We start from the raw sequence: 23,104 nt of genomic DNA, 5'->3' as shown, positions 1-23,104 counted from the left end.
TAGGTAACTCATTTTCTTTCCTAATCAGGTTTAGACAGGTTTTTCATTAATGTGTATTTTCACCATCATAAAATGTGGATGGAATCGAAATAATTTCTTTAACATGTTATGAGAAACAAATATGTAATTTTACTGCTTAAAATGTTTTCAAATATTCCATTTACTATTTAGCCTAACCTTAGAAGCATGATTCATATTTAACCAAGTGCTTTCAAAGAGTCAGAGCTCTGTAATGTAAAAATGAATGGGTTTCACAGTTCTAGAACATATTACACAGTTAGACTCTCATTTATTTGTTAGGTTTCATTTTGGGCTAACCAACATTTATACAATATGTGCTAAATATGGAACAATGCTAATATATATTGAAGTAACAAATACAGTCAGAATAAAGTGTTACGAATTTCCAAACAAAACTCCTATTGAAGTCAGAAGCAGCTATGTCTGAGAAAGAAGTGTAGGATCCAGTCCTATGTTTATGTAATTTCAATATGGTGGACAGAAAGTGTTAAATGATACTCGAGTTTTTAACAAGTTCAGCAAAAAATTTAATCTGAATTTAAGAAAATAATTGTAGATCAAAAATATATAATTACATGTTAATGACATTCTCTCCTTAATATAGCCGCAATGTCTTCATATGGTGTTCTCTATTGTAAGCCAACAATATGCATCTCCATCAGTGAAAATTTACGAAAATATTGTAGATGGGGGGGGGTGTCGAATGCTAGAATCAGATCTAAAAGTACTTTACAATAAGAGGAACACAAAGGAGTGGAATTACTAAGAAGTTTAAAATTTTATCAGAAACTGCTATTTAGAAGTAGACTTCACTTTTATATTTTTGAACTACATATCCTTCTAATCCTTTTAGCTTACTAAGTATAGAGTAAATATAAATGACATTAGGAGACAGTAATGTTGTGAAATTTGGATGAATATTTTCTCAAAAAACATTAGCTCAAAAATTTCCTTTGTAAAAAAATAATTAAATTCATGCCAACTGTGTTCTTTTGTTTTCGTAGATTTCTCTAAAACTCGGCACCACTTCTTGTCTAGCTACTCAGGTCTATTTTAATTTGTCTATTCTCACAGAATAAGCCTCTTCCTGCATTTGCAGTTTTTCGTTTATCTCAGTCTGTGAAGACAATCAGAAAAAAAAGTGGTTACGATGGAGCTATTTTGTGCTGCACATTGTCTTTGTGGTTTTGACATATTATAGTGCCTTAAAGACAGACATTTTCCTGCACACACCTTCCTGTTTTGCAGACATTATGATGTTCCAGCCTGTACTTATGTGATAACACTTTATCATATTACTGTGTACAATCCCAATGTAGTAGGTCTGCCATGAACAGGAAGTGATATTGGGACAGCCATTTTTCATATAACCTTAAATTAGGAGATAGGCTAATTTGTCTGTATTCTCAGACAGATTTCACCACTAACCACCAAATCAGAAAAATTGCTCTGGGGTTTGGTTATTGCAGTGTTTTCTTTTGCTGCAGATATTAGGTCTCTAGTGTAATACATGTTACTGACCCACTACTGGAACTTAGAAAGCATATTGGAAATGAACAATAAAAAAACAAGGTTCATGAGATGTTGCTTGTCTGTCTTGATCACATACATAATAATGAATATATATTATACATAGGAACTCCAGAATTCTGAAGCATTTCAGTGCTTAAATGTCAATGTAATATTTGCAATGAAGGTACATAGGATGAGACACATTTTAGCAAATTCTTTGGCAGTGATCATATGAAGCTGTCTGCAATTCTGCTGCCTGTAGAAATCTGGGCACACTGGATCTAATTCCATGAATATCAGAGGCCTTGGAATTTATGTAACCTTTTCAGTATGCATAGATGTATATGTCCATGGAAACAGATGGTGTTTCATAACAAAAATAGATCAGAAATGGAAAGAACACAAGATAAGGTCCTTTCAAGTATTTTAAGTTTTCTATGGAAGTCTGGAGAGGGTAAAAATATACTTCACTGTCTCCACACAAAATGATCATAGATTTAGGGCCAAATTCTCTATTAACTTCATATTAATTTCAATAGAGCTATGTAATTTATACCAGTAGAAATATCGGTCATTAAAATCAAGTGCTGAATTCCATCTAAGAAAGTTTGTAGTAGGTTATCTTTTCAGTTAAACTTTAGGCTTTTAACCTTAAAATCCCTATTATTGCCATACTCCAACATACCAAGCAGTGATGGCCAAATCTCAAAATATTCTGAAATTCTGAAAAGTTTGGATAAAGCACCAAAAAATCTGAATTCTTATTTGAACTTTATCCAGATCTTATTTGAACTTGACTCAGATCTTATCTTATCTACCTTGTTCACTATGTTTGGACCACTATCAAGTATAAACGAACAAGTCCATATCCCATTGATCTGTGTCTTCTAGGTGCATACTTAATCACTTTCCTGAGGAGAACTGAATCTCCAAGTTAATTCTCTCACTCACAACCTAGCTGCCCTTCTGTTCCCATTCTTATATCCTTCTCTGATAAATGTCTTTAATGAAAATCAGCTGTCCCTATGGCAGCTCCTGCTTCAGTCCACTACCATTACCGTCACACCTACTTTGAGCCAGCACTGTGATCCGACACTTAATGGTATTTCCTTGATTCAACCAGCACCAGAGGATGTATTACATTCATTGGAGAAACAATGCAGAGTATAAGATCACAGTTCAATGTCTAAGAATGTAGTGGAAGGATTTTGAATATGGATCAGACAGAATCGAATGATAAGAGCAACTGGGGGAGGAGGGTGTTAAAGAGCTGAGGAATCAGTTGCAGAAGAGACTGTGGAGGACAGTTACTATAATAAAGAGGATATTATTCTCTGGGTAGGTAACCAGAGCTTAATAGATGGAAAAAATGCATTTCTCACTTGATCCTGCAGTTCTTTTTCATGCAAAACTCTCAATGACTTCACTGGGAGTTTTGCCAAGGTAAGGTCTGCAAGGTCAAGAGAAAAATATGTATTTAATTTCTTAGAAAAGATGCAGGTTCTATTTGCATGTATAGGAAATTCACAATTCAGGCTCAGACTTTTTCACCTATTTCTAATGACAAGTTGAATGGGAATACAGAATCAAACCTGGAAGGCATTGCACTGGTGTCAATTTTCCAGCTGATGTTTCCCATTCATGCATAATCCGTACAACTACAGTTTCTCAATATCAAACAATTTTCAGATAATGTGATATTGTTAGTAATAAACTTTCTCATTCAAATACGTATATCACTGTGAGCAAATTTGCACCATATAAGATTTTAATGGCATGTTCTGTTTACAACAGCTAATACAGAGTGATAGGTGCAATGAAGACAATAATAATGGATATTGAACAAGGTTTGGCTGTTTCTCTTCAGTATGTTCAGATGCTTGATGGAGCAGGATGCAATATGAGATGGTCAAATAGTCTATTCCATTGGGGCAACTCTTATGTAACTACATACAAAGAAACTAAAGTATAGACTAGGCTTACATATGTTTGTAATACAGAACCTACATAATAATTGAGTGTGTGTATACGTTTCAAAGGCTGCATGTTTCTGAAAATTCATATTGAGCATATTCAATATGGCATGTGTTCTCTCACTGCATCAGATCCTACACTACTGAAAAGGAATTTTTCCATTGATATGAAAGAGAGCAGGATTTAGCCCATACTTTCTAAATAACACAGCAATTGTGAAGATGTGTTTATATGTTACTGAATCTATTTTTGGCTCTTATTACATGTGAGGTGACTAATTTGCAAGTTATGTATACCTGTTAAACCACATTCCTACAGCAGATGAATGTGTTGTTTGTCAGCATAGTGTGGGTACAGTTTACAGTTATTAATTAGTTAATTAACTACAGTTAGAATTAGTGAACATATTTCTAAAATAGTACCTGAAGGCTGCCAATAATTTCATTTGTGATCTGACCCAATACTGACTTAACATCTTCAATAGTGAACCCAGCCATAGGATCTATATCCAAGGATTCTGTTTCTGGTTGGAGCCCTTCGGGATGACATTCTTGATCGATTTCCTAATAAATTAAAAGTAAATGCCACGAGAAATGTTTCAGTTCGAACATTCCACTATTATATACAATATCAAAGTGTTGCCAGCCCAAAGGCACAACAGTAATGTGCTGTGCTGGCATGTGAGAGATTCTAATTTGGGAGAGATCTTCAGAGTTCTTTTCATTGGCCAATACAAAGAAGGCACACTGCTGAGACATTGTGATTGTTTCCTGAGGAATGGTGGGAGAGGCTGACTGAATACATGACATACATGCTCCCTTGCTGACCAATTAATGCAACAACAGCAACTTCATTCAGTCTTAAAACTGTGTGCACATTATACCCTGGTAGCATAAGATGGACAGAGGAATCAAACTGGTGACTTTCACTGTGCTCCTATGGGAAAACGTGGGGGAAGGGGGGGAGGGTGGCTCATAGTAGAAAAGAAGAAAAAAGAAACCCTTACCTCAGTTTCCACCTCTGATTCTGGGGGTAACACAATAAATGATGAATACATATCGTAAGATATACCTTCTTCGAGCGGAGCAGGGAAAAGTGTATCCATTGGTTTGACAAGTTCAACCACATTCTGTTTGGATTAAAAAAACCTCATTGTAATATTGGATTTAATTCTTGCTCACAGCTTTGTGAAGACTTTTTGAAAGGAAACAAAATGCTTGTCTCACAACAAACATAGTACGTTTTTGTTACCATCCAAGTGCTTGATATTGGAAAGCCTACTGACAACTATTACAGATCACTGTTTACTTTCTGACATGTGCTTCCAGGGGCCCTCATTTAAAACTGAACAATTTACCTGGAAAGAGCTGTTGATTTCCATAGGTTCCATAGCACTGCAGTTCCATATCCACATGGATAATGAAGTTTGGAAACTAAAGTGTTGGACATACCTTGAGGGTTATTATAAAATATAAATTTGTCACTCCTGAATAAGAATGTTTGTTGTATCTTAGAGTCAAAAGTCCCAGTTCATCACTGCATTATTTTAATAATTCTAAAGGACTTATACTAGGGTTACACAGTGCCAAGTCAGGCCCCAAGATTATATGATGTAATAATCTTCAAGTATATTACTATAATTTAATACTGTTCATAAGTGATTATCTAACTATTGCTTCTAAATCAGAGAGTAAAAGAAACCAGTATAAATAATAAAAACTAAATTAGCTTTTTAAAATAAATTCAGATTTAATCATTGAATGTGTTTTTTGAAACATAGATAAGGTTTTTGTTTTTGTTAATTTGTTTATTTGGGGTGTTTTACCTTACAGTTTCCCTTTAAATAGAGTCATAGTTAAAGGCATGGAGGGACCAAAAGCTCATGACCTCCTATATATCACAGGCCACCAACACCATCCAACACCTGCCCATTTAAACCCAACAACCAAAATGAGACCAAAGTAAATGAGACTCACAGGAGACTAAATTATTACGTGGTATAGACAAAGAATAAGAGGGACCGAATTGCACCAGGGCTTGAGGCCCCTGCAATGGGAGAGAAATGATTAAGAGAGATATACCCAGATAATCCTGGCAAATGACCTGCAACCACATGCTGCAGATAAAGGTGAACCCCCCCAAGGGTCACTGCCAGTCTGATCTGGGGGAAAATTTCTTCCTGACCCCAGGGACTCTTCCCTCCTTTTCTGTTCTGAGTCTTATAACACCCTTGAATTGTCAGATTATAACTAAATTACAACACAACTAGTTTCTTTTATAAACCATAACAGTAACAAATTCAAACAAAAGATATTAAAAAGTGCCTGACATGGCAAGGTAGACTATGAAATATCTTGTTTAGTAATAACAGGTTTATGAGCAGCACTATACTTCGAAGCCAAAATGCAGTGAAAGGGCCATTATGAATTGTCCCTTCCTATATGTTGCATTCTCAATAAGTCCAGAGAAAAATTAGAATGAATGAATTGTGGTGAAAGCACAGAGCCAATGACTGCATTTAAATGAATCCTTCTAATGTAATACTTTCCTTTAAAAACTACAATTAAGTCTTTGTATTTCCTTAGAACAAAGCCTCATGTTTAACACCAGAAATGGTTCTGTAGTAAAATCTATTTAAAAACACAGAAGGAGACAGGGTCAGTATTATACTTCTGCTTATAAACAGTTACAATTTCCCTAAAAGAAACTTATAACTTTCTGAAGTCTGTGAATAGATTTAAGACAAATTACACTGATCTATATTAAAATATTTGTGCTGCTTATTGAAAAATTCTGAAGTTTTTTTTTATTTTCAGACTTATTTACTCATGACAAAATTGTGTTGTTCAAAATATCTTCTTAAATCACTAATTCTTGACCTGTGAGAAACAGTTTGATGGGGGAAAAGCTGACAAAATATTATGTTAAGGGATTATGCAATCTATTTGTGCTAATACGGTGTTGCACTTGCCACAGAAATGAGTCAGATCTTCACCGACTGCTATAAGTCCAGTGGTGCAAAGGAATCTTAAACCACCCTTAAAGTGGCTGATGAGGATTCCCCCATATTGGAGGAATCCTGGGCTGGCCCCACCAGTGCAGAGGGTGTCTTGATCAGCTGGGGACAAGGGAAGATGTGATAGAGACAGAGGAAGTGGAACTAGATCACAGTATGCTTTGCCAGTCTCCGGGTGGTGCAATGCTCCCGGGGAACCATGCTAACCATAACAAGTTACAGATGCCCAGCCGCTGCTCTAACTTGCACTGGAGGTCAGTTTGGTGAAGGTGGTTTAGAGCCAGTTTTGGATCCCCCTTCAGCTGCACCAAGTATGACCTTGGTACAGCTGAGGATTGCACTTACTTGTTTCAATGTTACTCTAAACCTATAACCGTACACAATTACTTTTCATTTAATTCTTTTCTAGTGGAGGTTTGCATAAAAATGGAAAAGTCTTAAAAAGTAGTCATGTTGTTCCCCATGTATGCCATTTGTATTTTTTGTTGAGAACTAGCAGACTGCCTTTTTAGAAATGTGGGCATAGCACAGATAATAAAATAGTATAAAGGAATATTTCTAAACAGAACAATAGCAGGATTAGTAAGAAATTGTAATAAATGAGTTCTACAGATGTGGTGGTGGTTATAAAATTAACTTTGCATAAGTTATGAATATAGAATTACATTTCCCCCAGATGTTATCTGTTACTTAAATTAATGTTGCTTAAGTTACCATTGTAATACATTTTATCCAACACTGTATTATATTATTTAAGTTTCTATTGCATAAAAACAAGCAATGACATAACTTTTAATAGTGTATTTAAAGAGTTTTTAATATTCTATAAATGACTGTTTGGTATATCTTAATAGTCATAGCACAAATGTCCACTCTCAAAATATTATGGAGATTAAAACCAGCTATTGACTTATGCAGTAATTCAAGTCATTGGAAAACTCTGCAGTATTTACATATGCAGTATGAAGTGAACCACTCTATTCATGGAATAAATGTTAGAGTTTGAAAATCAGCAAAAGCTAATATTAAGGTCAGTTTGGATTTGCTAATATGTTTGCAGAAAATCAGAATCTACATTTGTTGCTTGTTTCTTCTTGAATGAGAAAATGTAATATTTTGGCCCAAAGCTCTATTTGCTTCAAGCTTTTTGTATCCTAAAGAAACTTTAAACTATTTTTCCCATCCTACAAAACATCTACAGTACTGTACTCTCCTCCACCTGATTAAAACTTTATTTCTTTGTAGTAAATCTTAACCAAAAGGAAGAAGTGCACGTTATATAAAGGATGAAAAATATTCCCAAAATTCTGTCTTATGGACCTGATCTAAAACCCAGTGATGTACCGGTGAATCTTTCCACTGATTTCAATACACTTAGAATCAGGCCATATATGAATGATAGCAAAATTAGAAACTATTCCTTGTTTCTTCTGTATAAATCCACACACCATACTTGTGGATTTTTAAATGGTATGCCTTAGGGCCACATGATACCTGCAGAGCCACACAGGCTTATCTCTAAAAAGTGCCTTAAGTGAGATTTCTTGTGACCAAAACACTTAATGCAGGATCTGCAGGATTTTACCAGCTACTCTAAACATGCTTAACTCCAGATCTGCAAATCTTCTGAGATTCAGACATTGGGATGAAAGTCTGTGGTTTATATGGTAGAATACTTGGAATGAATAAACTAATGACTAGAGCTCTAAACTCACACTTTTGGCCAAACCACCAGTTTAGCCCCATCTTCAAGCACATATGCATACAATTTGCCTACTGTAGCTGCTTAATAGGCATTGAGCGGAACACCAAAATTCTAAAAGAACACCAATTTTATGGGGAGGCTGCTGCTGCTAGCACCTCAGATACATTGCTTATACTACTTAGCTGCAATGTGGTGTGCACATTTGAGGACATAAGCAAGCCAAAAGAGTGAAGGCTGTTATCGGCCAAACAATCATTCCAAATATAGGACCTATGAAGTCTGAATAGGATGGCAGAACTGAATTCTACACTAATCAGGGGCTAAATTTTTCCTCAACTTTCTTTACTTGCATGGGAGTTGTGTATGCACATTCAAGGGCAGAATTTGGACCACATGAAAACAACTACAATTACATAAAAGAAACAGAATAATAAATCACATTTCTTCTTTATTTTCCTTTTCTTTATCTTAGCATTTATGTTAATCCATTTTAGAAGTGGGTTTCTCAGCTATAGGAACTGAGCAGTAAGAAAATACTTGAACTGTGAAACTCAACTTCACCAGGAATGAATCTGGCCCAAAATAGCTATTTTAAATAATTTGGTGCTATAACTAAATTCACAAAACAGGATATTTCCCCCCATAAAGCCGTAAATCAGTCAGTGACTTCTGGCCTCAAGGACATCAGTGTCATCTGAAATGTGGTAATTTATATTAATGAACATCAATATTAATTTTTAAATAAAAATAATTTGCTGCAGCCATTATGTTTACATATGGGATATTATTTATCGGTTGTGTTCCTCCTTTCCTACATTTTGCCCATAAATTATTGTAAGGAGAAACAGAGTCATAGTTATAAATATTTTCCCCCTGAGTTTAATCTTGTAAATATCCTCTTACTGTTTCAGTGCAAAAGGTACTCCCCTGTTAGCCAACAGGCAGGATTTTCTTGCTACTCCAGCAACTGCTGCCAATTTAAATGCTTGGGCAACTAGAAAAGGGTGCTCCTACAGAAAGCAACCAAACCCTTCCTTTCTAGAGGCCCCTCTGTGGAAAACACCTCTTAATGTCACATTCAGGGGCTGCCACAGTTTCAGGGACCAAAGAAAAGGAATAGTGTCTCCACTTTACTGGATTGCAACATGCTTTCTTTGTTTTTAACCAAGTTTTCAATTAATATTGCCAATTCTTAATACATTACAGACATCATGGACGGGACAGTGAAAATATTTCCAGTGTGCTTCCACACGGAAGGCATCAACGCAGTACTGATTCACCTTGGAACAGTAGCTGTAAATTCATATTGTGTTCACAGTAATGCTAACCTTCATGGAAACATGGGATTGCATGAGAATTTCAGCTTTCATTAAAAAAAAAAAAAAAAAAAGTTAGTGTCTAGCCCTTGTGGTTGCTGAGAAAAGATTGCAAATATAAATCATTGAGGCTCAAAAACCAGAAGGCAACCCAACATTTATTATTTTTAAGTCAATACCATGACTTCTTGGGGCTTGACTCATGATTTTCAAACGCTTGGAGTTGGCAAAACTGAGGTAATACCTCTTTAAGTCATGTACAGTGTTGTAGGAGTTTGGGGGGCTTTTTTTGTTTTGTTTTTTTTTTTAACACCAGAAAGCATGGCTCCTGTGTGTCTGAACCCTGCAAACTACTTACTGCTATCCCCCCCTTTCTCTCTCATGGAAGTTCTGCCAGCAAATAAAGCACAGAAGCTGGCTCCAATGTAGGTTGCAGGATTTTGTTAATATAGACGCATACTCTCCCTGAAGATGAAGACTCACAGAGCATGTGTGGTTGGCACAACTTTTACAAACTGGCAGGCCAGCCTTGACATTCTTGGTTTGAAATCAGAGTTGTTCATTATATACAGAGATAGAGAGATCTGAAATAAAAATCTAGGGACATTTGGACACCAAATGTCCATCTTAGTCGTCCAAACATTTTAAAACTTAGATGTTTTACCAGTCACAGGATACAATTTAGAAGACATTAAATTTGTACATGGCATGTGTAGCTACATCTAGGTGATGGAAAATAACCTTTCAGAAGAACTGTTGCCTATAAAGCTTCCCGGTGAGCCGCAAAGCAAGCAGTCAGAAAGGTGACAAAACCAGCCTTAGATGAACTGTATGAATTGAACAACTGCCCTCAGCTTGCCAAAAAGAAAATATATGCAGTTGCATGGACAAGAAACAAAAGCAAGGAATATGGAAGAAACACACCATTTGTAAAGATGTGGGGGCAGACTGCTTGTGATGAGAAACACAATATGTAACTATGAGAATACTATGTGAATCTAGTTAATGCAAACTCTTTATATGTTACACTAAACCAGTGTCAATTGATAATTATGGATATTGATAATCTGTCAGAGGCAGTGGTCAAAGACACACTGCTGAAGATGGCACCCGGAATAGCAGCAGGTCCAGACAAAATCATGATGGAAATTATCAAAGCCTTGAGAGAGGTTGGTCACACTGCATGTAACTCTTAGAGCTGTGGTTCTCAAACTTTCTTTTTCCCACGGACCTCTTGAAAATTGCTGAGGGTCTTTCCAAATGTTGTTTGTACAGTTAGCTAAGTATTGTAAAGCGCTTTGGATAAAAGCACTATATAAAAAACCCCCCTTAATTAACAACATTTTTTGTTCTACAAATAAAAGCACACAACTTATATTCTAATATCAGTAGTACCACCTTTCTAGTGTGATGGATGTGCCCTCTCTCCCCTGCTGTGGCAGCCGCCGAGCTGGGGCTGGGAAGGAGGGCTGTCTCTCCCCAGCAGCCGCAGCCCTGGCGCATAAGCAGCCCTGCATGTCCCATATTCCCTTCACCCCCTCTTCTCACCTCACTGCCCCCTCCCACATACCTCCTATTCCCCCCAAGGCCACCAGCTCACCTTACGTGTGTCTTCTCAGGGGCCAGGAACCTAATTAGTGGAGCCACACCTGCATGGCTCCACTAATTAGGTGGGTGACCCTTCATTTGTTTGTGTGCGGCCACCCAGGCTCGCACCTTAGAGGGAACTATCCGTGGACCACCTGAATGGAGCTCGCGGACCACTAGTGGACCACAGTTTGAGAACCTCTTTCTTAGAGGGAATCTCTTAGATGTGATGGTCACATCTGCAGAATAGTGGAGCCCATTTGAAGATAGGAGCAGTTTGGTTGTAGAAAAGGAAAAAGGAAGACAAATGTTATGTTCATTGTTAGACAGCTGGTAGAAAAGAAGCTGGAAAGGAAAAGAGCATGGTTGGGCTTTCCTTGAATTGGAGAAAGCATTCAACAAACTACCAAGTTGACTGCCGGTGCCTTTGATACGATTCTATGAGGTACTGGAGGATCTTGTCCAGATAATGTTGATGTATGATGGTTCTAAGAGAAAAGTGCAGATGCCCTTGGCCTTTGGTATAGTGGAAGATTTCAAGGTGAAGGCTGGATTCCACCAGGGATTAGCATTTAGTTCATTACTATTCATAACTGATGGATTTCATAATTAAGCAAATTCAAAGAGAAGGTGGGACAAAGATGATCTATGCAAACAATATTGCACGAATGGCTAATAGTGAGGAAGATTTCATCCAGGTGATTCACACCTGGAACAGGGAACTAACACATTTTGTCTCAAAATGAGTAAAAAAAAAAGCCTGAAGGCCGGTGTGTGATTCACACGGAACCAAGACAGATGAATATCATCAATGAGGGCCTGCTCCTACATCGGGTTTCTGAGTTTAAGTACCTTAGGGGATGGGTTAGTAGCAAATGGAGAACACAACAGAGAACTGCAAGCAAGATGCCTGATCGCACGGGAAGTCTGGTGCAAGGTAAGTGCAGGATTTAAGATACATATATTGATTATATCTTACAAGTTAGTCAGTGAGGTAAGAGGAGGGATTTATACCTTTAGCGAAGACTCCCTTCACTTCTATCTGCTTGAAAGGGAAGATGGCAAACAGATGTGCACGCGTACCTGCTGAGTTTAGCTGTACAAAGGCCTACCAACGTTTTGAATACTTCGGTGTAAAAAATGTGGTGGCACTACATTTGTCTCCTGTGAGCCCACCATAGTAGCAGATACTAGAACCGTGCCCGGAGCTGCAGGTTACTCACTCTCGGTTCACTGGGGCAGTTGCAGCTTCTCAGACTTCATCTGAATATAAGGGAGGTGTTAGTGACCCTCATCCAGAGCTAACATGCTACAAGTGTGAGGGAAGAACCCTGAGAGGCATAGGATGAAGTTCATGTCGTGTTATTCTGGAATTGGCTTTCTGCTAATAAAACCAAACTGTGGAAGGGGGACTTTTTGATTCTGTGATTAGTGGCTAGCTATTGCCTGAAGCTAGACAGAGATTCCACCAGCTCACCTATTCTGTGAAATGTCAAGGCCTTGCCTGTCATACAAATGTATAGTACATTCTTCTCTTATCTTATGCCTCTGATTAGAGCACTCTCTGCATTCAAGAGTGGTCATACACAACTCCTCCTGCCCCAAAATGAAACAAAACAAAACCACCACCCAAACCAAACAAACTATGCATTGTGTGCAGCCGCCTCCAACTGTCAAATGGCCAGGAAACAAATTGTCTAAATTCCTCTCAGCCCATGGGTGGATCCAGTATCATTACGCTACCCTCCTCAATTAATTCTCAGCTGATGTATAAGTAAAATAGTTGTTTAATTTTTAAAAAGTTGGCATTAAGAAAACCCCTAAACATAATATTGATTTTAAGCTAGTAGGATGTACAAATTGCTCATGTGATTTAAAGAGTGCAATATGGTGTTTCTTTTTAATATGTTGCACTATAAAAATGTTCTGATATAGGGTGATATAAGGACAGTAATGTTGCATCCTGTGCTATTAGACATAAAATATAAAGAGCACTGGCTTAAGTCTTTGCCTTGGAATGTGTAAGTTTCTGTTAAAACAACAAATTGTCCTGTGGACTATAAATTCAGTTTCTGTTTTTACTGGAATCACATTTTGCTTTGGAAACAAGCATGCAGAAAAACAACCAGTAAATATTTTAAAAACATCTCAAAGCAGGCCCGGTTGTGAGATCAGTTGCTATTATTCTTCCTCTGTGAACTGTAATGTGTTTTAAATCCATTTCCATATTTTTAATTAACACCTAGTTCAAACAAAATCTTACCGTAGGTCATTTTAATCACAAATGGAAAAACAAGTTTATTTTATCAGAAAATTGACTAGAGACTGTTTTAGTGACTTATTTTCATGTTTGTATCATTAAAATTAAGTTATTAACATGCATTTCTGGATTCACGGATGTATACTCTGAAACAGTTACCCTCTAAAATTTCTAAGTTACAGATTTTAAGTTGCACCTCTGCATGTGACACTAATTTGGGGTATTACCAGTTTCCATCTTCAGACTACAATATTTGATCAACACTCATCAATTTAACAAAATAAAATACATAGCTTAAAAATACGAATCTTAAAATGATTGTCAAGGTATCAGTATTTCATGACAGTTGGGCTGCTGTATAAATTCTAAGTCAAGAACTCCAGCCATATATTTTTTTGATCTGAAAGAGACCATTGGTTCAGTATACCATATAAAAAGTTGACCTACTTTACATCCCACTATAAGCAAGCCAATACTAACTGGCTCTCTACTTTTATAGTACATGTTCATCAGTTTATTTATGTTGGGTCAGAAAGTAAGTTGAGTATTTGGGGGTTGATTAAGCTGTATTGTATGTTCCTGCAATTTATGTTAAATAGAACTGTAGTTATGGACCGGGCTATGTTTTTGTAGTATGACCACTTACCAACATAAAAACTAATTTAAATTTGGGTTAAATCTGCCGTGGTGGATGATTGGAAATAAACTTCCTCTTGGTTAGCTGCCAAAGCTATCCGCACCTTGGATGCTGTGAGTCTGGTTGGGTTGGAGATAGTTATTGAGAGGGTATGAATCTCCTATCAGAAGGTTTTTCTTCTCTCCAACAAGGGTTGGAAAGTTTTGGAAAAGACATTTTCCAGTTCTGTTGGGTTGTAATGGTTTCTGATGGAAGAAACCATTTCCAACAGAATAATTTTTCCTTGAACTAAGTTTAAACATAACAGTCACTTAAGCCTGTATCCCCCACCAACTGTAATTTAATCTCCATTCTTAAAAAAAAAAAAACAGCTGAATTTGTTTGCACAAGATCTTCATAATCATGTAGAATTTTATCTCAACCTGGGATTCATGGCAAAGATTTTGAGCTTTAAAATTATACTAAATTTAATCTTTAGTAGCTGCAGAGAATGTGGCATTTAAAATGGCTGTGTTTGTAGATATTTTCTGTTTGTTGGCCACTTTGGATTTCTAAGTGACTATAAGTGAAAGATTTTGTTATTGACATCCTTGTTTGTAACTGAATGTTCAAATGATTTGATTTATCACTGTACGCCCGTTACATGTAATCTCAAGCATTAACATTTCAGTTCTATGTCAAAAATTATGGAGATTTAAAGTTCAACGAAGCATCACCATAGCACTGAGGCAGAAGCCTTGACTCTTGAGATTAGTGACTGGATAGATAAAGTATATGTTGTACTCTAAAGGGAAAAAAGCCCTTGATATATACAAATTGTACCTTGTTCTAGATGCATATTTTACAACTCTATGTTTAACACTTTAAAGGGACTTTGTATTTTTTACATTTATAAATTAATATTCCCAGTAACCATATAAAGGTGAGAAATATTTTCATAAGATCATGTAAGTGGATAAGGTTACAAGATTAAATCTGAATCTTGATATTCCCCTCCCACCCCCCACAATCAAATGCATGTCAGTATCCTTGGGGGTAGATGGACTGGCAGAGAAAATGATTATGAGGGGTGTGAAGACAGTTGTGTCTACAATTAGAGCAGTATCTCCATCATGGTCAGTTTTGGAGGAAAAATGTCAGAAGAATTTATTATTTACTCATTCTGAGAGCACCTATTACCATGGCAGCAATGCTCTTCAGTTCCAGATAAATGAAACATAAAACAAATACAGTTAATCCAATGTAAATCAAAAGAAATGTACTTTGCATCATTACCTGAATGATACTAGGCTATGGCTATGAGAAGACAGCCAAGGGGATTGAATGCTAAAGCTCTGCACCCCTGACAAAGCCTAGCACCAGAGCTGTTGGGTTTCAACCTGACCATCAAAACGGGAACCACATCAGGAACACCAGTCATGTCAAGACTGCAGGCCAGAGAAGCTGAGGAGGGAACAGATTTGGAGGCAGGCAAATGTCGGGGGGGGGGGGGGGGGGGCTGGAGACAGCAAAGGAAAGGTGGGAAAAGCACAATACAAAATCAGCCTTCTGGAGGAGAAAAGGCTTGTGCGGTGGCTCAATGAGATGAATGAGGGAGAAATGGGAAGCAGCTAATGAGAAGAGGTGGGATGGCTACTGGAGTGGCCAGGGGGTGAATGAAAGTGAACATATTCCTCTTTACAGATCCACCTATATACTTTATTCTTGAGCTAAAACACCCCTGCTATTGGAATCCTGTATTTGTCTTAAGCATTAACTGCCCTAAGTGCCAATCTGTGTCAGGTGAGTAAGTGTCTTGAAAGAAACCATCAACATTAATTTCAGTTGTGATGCAAGTCAAAATTTAAACTAAATTCTCCAGAGGTAAAACAACAGCCCCATAACCAATGCCAATGACTCCATTCAAAAAAGTGGTTTGAGAAGCATCATATTCCTCTGGCTTACCCAGCCACCCTTTTACATAATCCTCTATCAACCTGGACAGGCTAGCGTACATTTTATTTATATAAAATTAATAATTTTATGAAGCACTTTGTCAATGCCTCTTTCCCTTATGTGGTTTTCCTGCTCTAGCCCTTTCCCCATCTAACATTGGCAGAGTATGAAATTATTGATATACTTATATTATTCTAGTGCCACAGGATATGTCCGCACTGCAACTAGAAACCCACAGTTGGCCCGTGCCTGCTGACTCAGGCTCATGGGCCTTAGGCTAAGGCTTGGCCTACACTACAAACATATGTCAGTATAACTACATCATTCAGGGGTGCGGAAACTCCCGGTGTAGACACTGCTATGCTGATGGGGGGGCTTCTCCCATCAGCATAGCTTCTGCCTCTCAGAGGTGGTGTACCCACATCGATGGGAGAAGCTCTCCAGTTGGCAGAGGTAGCATCTTTAATAAGTGCTACAGCAGCACAGCTGCACCTGTGCAGCTGCAGCGCTGTAAGTGTAGACAAGCCTTAAGGGGCTGGTTAATTGTGGTGTAGACATTTGGGTTTGGGTTGCAGCCTGAGCTGTGGAACCTTCCCGCCACAGAGGATTCAAGAGCCCGGGCTCCAGCCCGAGCCTGAACATCTACACCACAATTAAACAGTCTCTTAGCCTGACCTCCATGAACCTAAGTCAGCTGGCACGGGTCAGGTGTGGGTTTTTAATTGCTGTGTGGACATACCCAAAGAGCCCCACCAAGGGCCATCATCCCACTGTGCTAACTCCCATCATTGGCATTGAGCTGGTCTTTTACATCAGCTAGAAATACTCATTCCTGCATCAACAGACATACTCTCTCTCCAACGCACAGAATGTATCCATCCCAGGGTGCACCTATGCAGCTGCTATTTATCATATTAGACTAAGGCATTTTAAAGCTTGACTAAATAACACAAGCTAAGAAACAACTATGCCAAATATAAAGGCCAAATTTTTAGGTCATGGCTTCTAATTTTACACATAGTATCATTTGCAGCATTTATACATGCAAGTATTGCTTCCAGGAGCTCATTATATCATTTATACATGCTAATAAATTATATCTCCTGCAGAACTCCATATGGAAAAACTACAGATTGACAAGAGGCCCCATTTAGGAAATAAGGCTCCAAAACCACAAATAAATTTGTTGATGATGTGAAATATCCTAAGTGCATGTTTTTGTCCATCTACAGCAAATTAGTCTCAAGACTCCACCCTAGTAGAAGCTCTTCCAATGGAAGGAGGTTACATATACCACAATAACATCATATGCAGCTCCTCAGCTCATATTGGAATGAAGTCAGCAGCTGATTTAAAAGTTTTAACAATTTTTTTGGCAACTAAACTTGTTCTTTAAATTATTAAAATTGTTTGTCTTCTTTAAATATATATGTCAATTGGTGTTTTACTAGCTCCCATCCCCATCCCAACCCCCCCCCCCATTTTAATTTTCTCATTTGCAGCATCTCCTGGCAGAGCACAGAAGAGAAAGCACAACCTTTGTCTAGAAAGTAATCAGCAATCTGATTTTTTTTTATAAATTAGAAGCTGCTGACGGGGAAGCAGACAGAAGCATGCTTTGATCATGATACACATCTTGATCTCTTTTATCATTTTTAAAAAACAATAATATTACAACCAAAAAATCATCATACAAGTTTTTCGATCAAAGTGTGTCACTGTCTGCTTTCCAGTCAACATACTGCCAGAAAGCTGGCAAGCTACCCAGAAAGAGCAGGCAGCAGCTGGTGGATTTGATGATCATCTATGAACTCTCTAATGTACAAGATTAACTGTTATGTCTCCGTCTAGCGGTCTAATGCATTTGGCAGGAAATTCGAAGTCAAGGAGATTTTTGCCATTGACATCCTGTGAGCAGGATTTGGCACAAGATTTTTACCATTTTGGAAATCTGTAGGTAACAAGAAAGGCAGAGAGACAGATACTTAGGCCCCATGTACCATACATAAGTGTGGTAAGTAACCATATTATAGATTGTTTAAACAGAGTTCTAGCTAAAATGTTTCTGACGTCTTTTGGCCAGCAGGTGTGTACCGAGCCAGACTTTGCAGAGTTTTATGCTTATTGTCTCAATGATTTTCTGATCAAATTTACTCCATTTCCAAGTAACAAGTTCCCCCCCGACCCCTCCAACTACAAGGTAAGCTTGGGATCTGAAAAGCAACCTATGTTTTTAATGGCTTGCACATCTTCACCAGTTAACACATCTCAGTTGCATCTGGGTAACAGGTACTTAATGAACAATTGTGGTATACACCTCTGCACGCTCTGTGGATGATATATGTGTGTGTGTGTCGCAGATACAGCAGTTTCCTGCAATATCCTTGAAATTCTTATTGAATTAAGTATCTTCGGTTCCATTCTACTATATGCAAAGTTTATATAATACTGTGGGCCAGAATCGTATGCAACCTCTGTAGGGGGGAGATGTGGTGTAAGGCCTAGATGATCAAAGGACTACACTGAACAACATGCCATACAAGAATGGACTTTTTGGGACAACAACATGTGAAGAGGATTTCCTGGGAAATATCTAGGGGGACAGGAGTGCAAATTCCAAAGCTCTGGTTCTGCAAAACCCCAACCTTTTGAAGCTATGCCCCGAGGAGTGTCTCTTTCTCTGGCTGATCACCTGTTACCTGAGGCCAAGATCAAAGGCCTGAGCTGCATAAGGGGGAAAAAATGAACTATTTATGTTGGTCTGGCTTTGAATCTGAGACAGTTATGAACTTGTAACCCTGAGGAAAACCCATTTGTGTGTTTTGAAGGACTAACATCTACTAGTCCAGACATCTACTGGATTTGGGGTGACCTCTGGGAAGCTTTTTAAGCATATGTATACATTCTTTTATTGTTTTTAAATGTCTACTCTCCAATGCTTACACCTTAAGAATAAATGTGCTTGCTTAGAAAGAGTTGTGTGGTAACCTGTAACTGCTGGCACCTACAGTTGTTTATAGCCTCTGAAGAGAAAGCACTGCAGGTCAGTGATGGGGCCAGAACTAGAACCCAGGTCTGGAGTCCTAGATTAATCAGAGCACACTGCCTCTCTGGTTTTTAGTCTCCTCTATCAGCAGCACAGGGACCACTAGCACAACATTTGGACATGTGTTCATGATAGCAATTCAGAGGAAAGTAGCACAATGAAAAATCACCAACACCAAAGAAAATTCAGGCTGCTGTAGAATCTGGACTTCTCCCATCCAAATACAGATCAGGTCCAAACCTCCTTAACTTGAGAAACCTGTTGAGGTCACAACCCAACAGAGTACAGTTGCACTTAATGTAAGGACTGCAGTGGAAACAGGTGATCTTTTATTTTGCTAGGTATTCTTTTTAATAAGATGTGTGCTCCAAGGCCAGTGTTTTGATTTGGCACATATAAAATGTATTAATGTAACTCATGCATACCTTTATGAGATCCATTTTCTATTGTATTCTACAATTTCGTGCACTGAAATTAAGTTTATTACTCTATAAGGAATTAATCTAACGGGACTCCAGTATAATAGCAACTGATATATACGCAATATGACCTAAATCAGCACACTAGAAAATGTCAAATGTAATCAGATATCTTCCATTGTTGTTTGCAATGCTGTTGTAGCTGTGTTGGTCCTAGGATATTAGAGAAACAAGGCAGATGAGGTAATCTATCTTTTACTGGACCAACAACCGTTGGTAAAGGAGATAAGCTTACGAGCTCTTCTTCAGCTCTTGAAGGTGCAACAGACTTTTTCTCTTTCACCAACAGAAGTTGGTCCAACAATAGATTTCCCTCATCCACCTTGTCTCTCTAAATTTAATCCAGAAGAAGATCTACCTTATAAAGATCACCTTATCAGAAAAAGTGTTATCTTTCAAGAAACTTAGCTGTGTGAACTAAAATAAATCTGATATCTACCACAACTGTTGTGCTAATTTATTATTGTTTTTATTTGTGCAGGTCACAGATGAGTTATTTCAACCTAAATTTAATTCTCTCTATTTCAACAAGAAATAGGAACCCAGGATATTCCATAAACTGTTTGTTGTGATAGAGGTTTTATATTTTTATTAGGTAAGCACTCACCATTTTTGATTTCTCAATGTGCAGCATTTGTGAACATAACAAAGACTAAACAAGTATGCTTTAGAATATTAGGAAACAGAAACTGCTGACTGCATGGTGAAGAAATAATGATTTATAATATATGGATAGAGGCAATAACTGGATAGCAAGCTGTACTCAAAAAAGCCTTAACTCACAGATCTGACATCAGAAAGTCATGACCCATCGATCTGAAATCAGAATGATGGATTATGACTAAGAATATGAAGGCATGTCAGTTTCATGAGCATTCCGGGAATTGTAGTTCAAATTGTTTTACTGAGCTCATTTGAACAATTTCAGCCTTTTCCAATATAGCTGATGCACTAATATTTTTAAAAGTAAAAGTTTTGTTGGACCCATATATTATTTTTAAAAACCCAGAAAACACAAATACTATAGGCCACTGTGAGTTGCATTGAATTTTTGTAAATTACAGCTGGCCATCTATTGTTCTCTTCTCATAACAACACTAAAAATCTAGTCAATTTTCAACACATACCTTTTATGTCAACAAGAATTTTTGCATTATTAAAATTTGGAGGTGAAAAATTCATGCTGCAAAGTGAAGGATTAATTGCAGTGATTTGAGCCAGGCATAATGTGGAATGGCACTGTGCAAGCAAGCTATTGCCAATGCATCTTAAGGCTTGTCTCCAAGAAACAGCAATGCACACTACAGGGGTGTTATTTCTAAAGCGCACTAATGTGTTGCACTAACTGGGGTTGTGTAGACCCTGTATGCACTAAAAGCTCCTTCATGCGTTTTAGTGTATTATTGTTTGAAACCAGTTTTAATGCACACCAGCACGGTCAAAACAGAGCAATTAATGCACAACACATTAGGGCTCCTCAATCACACCTCTGTAAGTGTGCATTACCCCACCATGTAGAGCAAGCCCTTAATTTTGATCCCTAGTATTTCCACAGCTTCAGCACTGGGCACTTCTTAAGCAGAGACTGCTTAGAAATGCAAAGAAAGCATTTGAGCAGTATTGACATATTCACAAAATAGAGCTGGGGTATAGTATAGACCAAACTCATTTTCTTTTTGTGACAGACAATAGCTAGACCTGGAAGTCTACTCTCAAGTGGTAATAGGTTAATATATTAACCCAATATGCCATCTAGTCCCCTCAAAAGAGGTCTTTTGAACTACACCTTCTTAATGAAAGCAAGCATGAATAGGGTCATTACACCAAAATTCAGAAAGTTCAAAGACGCTTACATTGGGCTTAGTGTACTTAGCTACATATTAGCATTTGACAGCAAGATCTGCTAAAAATATCCCCATTATAAATCAATGCAATCATCTATAAGTGATCTAATGCTTCACGGGAATTCAATAGCTCCAGATAGTTATTTGTCACAAAGTTTGTTCTTCCCTCAATAATTACCAAAAGCCAAAGGAAAACCCCTCTTGAAATATAAATATATGGCCAAATATTTTCAGTTTGTGGATACATTAAAATGTAATTATTTATCTTCTAATAAACATTATCTTGCAGAAGAATTTCATCTGGTCACAAGGGCTGTAGTCAGGAGTTACAGGGCCCAGGACATAAAACGAGCCCCCCGTCCCCTATCCATTTCTGTATTTTTGCACAAATTTCCTCCCACCCCCACATTCACATTGCTTTTGTCCCCATCCATTTTCTCCTCACCTAACCCCATTTCCTTCAATGTTTTTTAAAAACTTTTAACAGCTCTCTAACCAGTATAATTGTGCTAACTTTCTTCTGCATTCATATTTATCTTACTAAATGTTCCCAAGTGAGGTCACTCAGGAAGGGGCCACACTGCAGTCAGGTAACTGAGCTAGCAGATCTTTATAATGGATCAAATCCTGGTTCTATCAGCGTCAACATGAATTCTACCATTGACATCACTAGGGCCAAGATTTCACCCAAGGAACCCTGGGTCCCATGCTCAACCTAGTTTAAGGACAGTATACAGCCTATGGGGCAATAGCTATTTTCATTTAAATCATTTAGGGCAAAAACAAGATGTTGTTAATAAATTGTACAGAAACAAATTTTGGACAGCTAAATATAAAGTGGCTAATAATAATAACTGACATGTTACATAGTGCCTTTCATCCAGAGATCCCAAATCTTTCACAAGCTTTATGAAAAGAAATCACATCACTGGAATGCAGTCACCTCTTGTAAGGAAGCCTTTAAACACCAATCACAGTCAGCACTACACAGCAGATTCATATTTATAGATTCTAAGGTGACCATATAGTCTGACCTCCTGTATAACACAGGCCATAGAACTGCCACAAAATAATCCCTAGAGTATATCTTTTTAGAAAAATATTCAATCTTGATTTATAAAAGGTCAGTGATGAAGAATCCACTATGACCTTGGTAATTTGTTCCAATGATTAAATACCCTCACTTTTAAAAATTTTTTGATTTTCAGTCTGAGTTTGTCTAGCTTCAATTTAAGAACATAAGAATGGCCACCTGTATCAGACCAATGGCCCTTGTAACCCAGTATCGTGTCTCTCTCTGACTGCAGCCAGTGCCAGATGTGTCAGAAGGAATGAACAGAACAGGGCAATTTTGAGTGACTCATTCCCTGACATTCAATCCAGCTTCTGGAAATTGGAGGTTTAGGGAAACCTGGAGCATGGGTTTGTATCTTGGCTAAGTTCCAGCCATTGGATCATGTCATACCTCTCTCAGATAGACTGAAGAGCCCACTATCAAATATTTGTTTCCCATGCAGGTACTTATAAACTATAATCAAGTCTTCCCTTAACCTTTTCTTTGGTACGTTAGCTCCTTGAATCTATCGCTGTAAGGCATGCTTTCTAATTCTTTAATCATTCTCATGGCTCTTCTCTGAACCCTCTCCAATATATCAACATCCTTCTTGAATCATGGACACCAGAAGTGAACACAGAATTCCAGCAGCAGTCACACCAATGCCAAATATAACAACTTTTCTACTCTGAATTCAAATTCCCATTTATGCATCCAA

General features: G+C 37.7%; 1 protein-coding gene across 1 annotated transcript in view; it reads right to left on the bottom strand.

Annotated features, from left to right (window-relative positions):
• Positions 1–765: 765 nt before the first annotated feature.
• Positions 766–23,104, bottom strand: part of CABCOCO1 (ciliary associated calcium binding coiled-coil 1) — a 63,656-nt gene continuing 41,317 nt past the window's right edge. Inside the window, exons 6-8 of the mRNA XM_077822683.1 lie at positions 4,514–4,636; positions 3,930–4,070; positions 766–1,138 (exon numbers count right to left, since the gene is read on the bottom strand). Coding sequence (XP_077678809.1) covers positions 1,070–1,138; positions 3,930–4,070; positions 4,514–4,636 — 333 coding nt within the window. The 3' untranslated portion in view covers positions 766–1,069. The remainder of the gene's footprint in view (positions 1,139–3,929; positions 4,071–4,513; positions 4,637–23,104) is intronic.

The sequence above is a fragment of the Eretmochelys imbricata genome, chromosome 7, assembly GCF_965152235.1.
Source record: "Eretmochelys imbricata isolate rEreImb1 chromosome 7, rEreImb1.hap1, whole genome shotgun sequence".
Classification (NCBI taxonomy): Eukaryota; Metazoa; Chordata; order Testudines; family Cheloniidae; genus Eretmochelys; species Eretmochelys imbricata.
The sequence above is the reverse complement of the archived record's forward strand: the minus strand, read 5'-3'. Positions and strand labels throughout refer to the sequence as shown.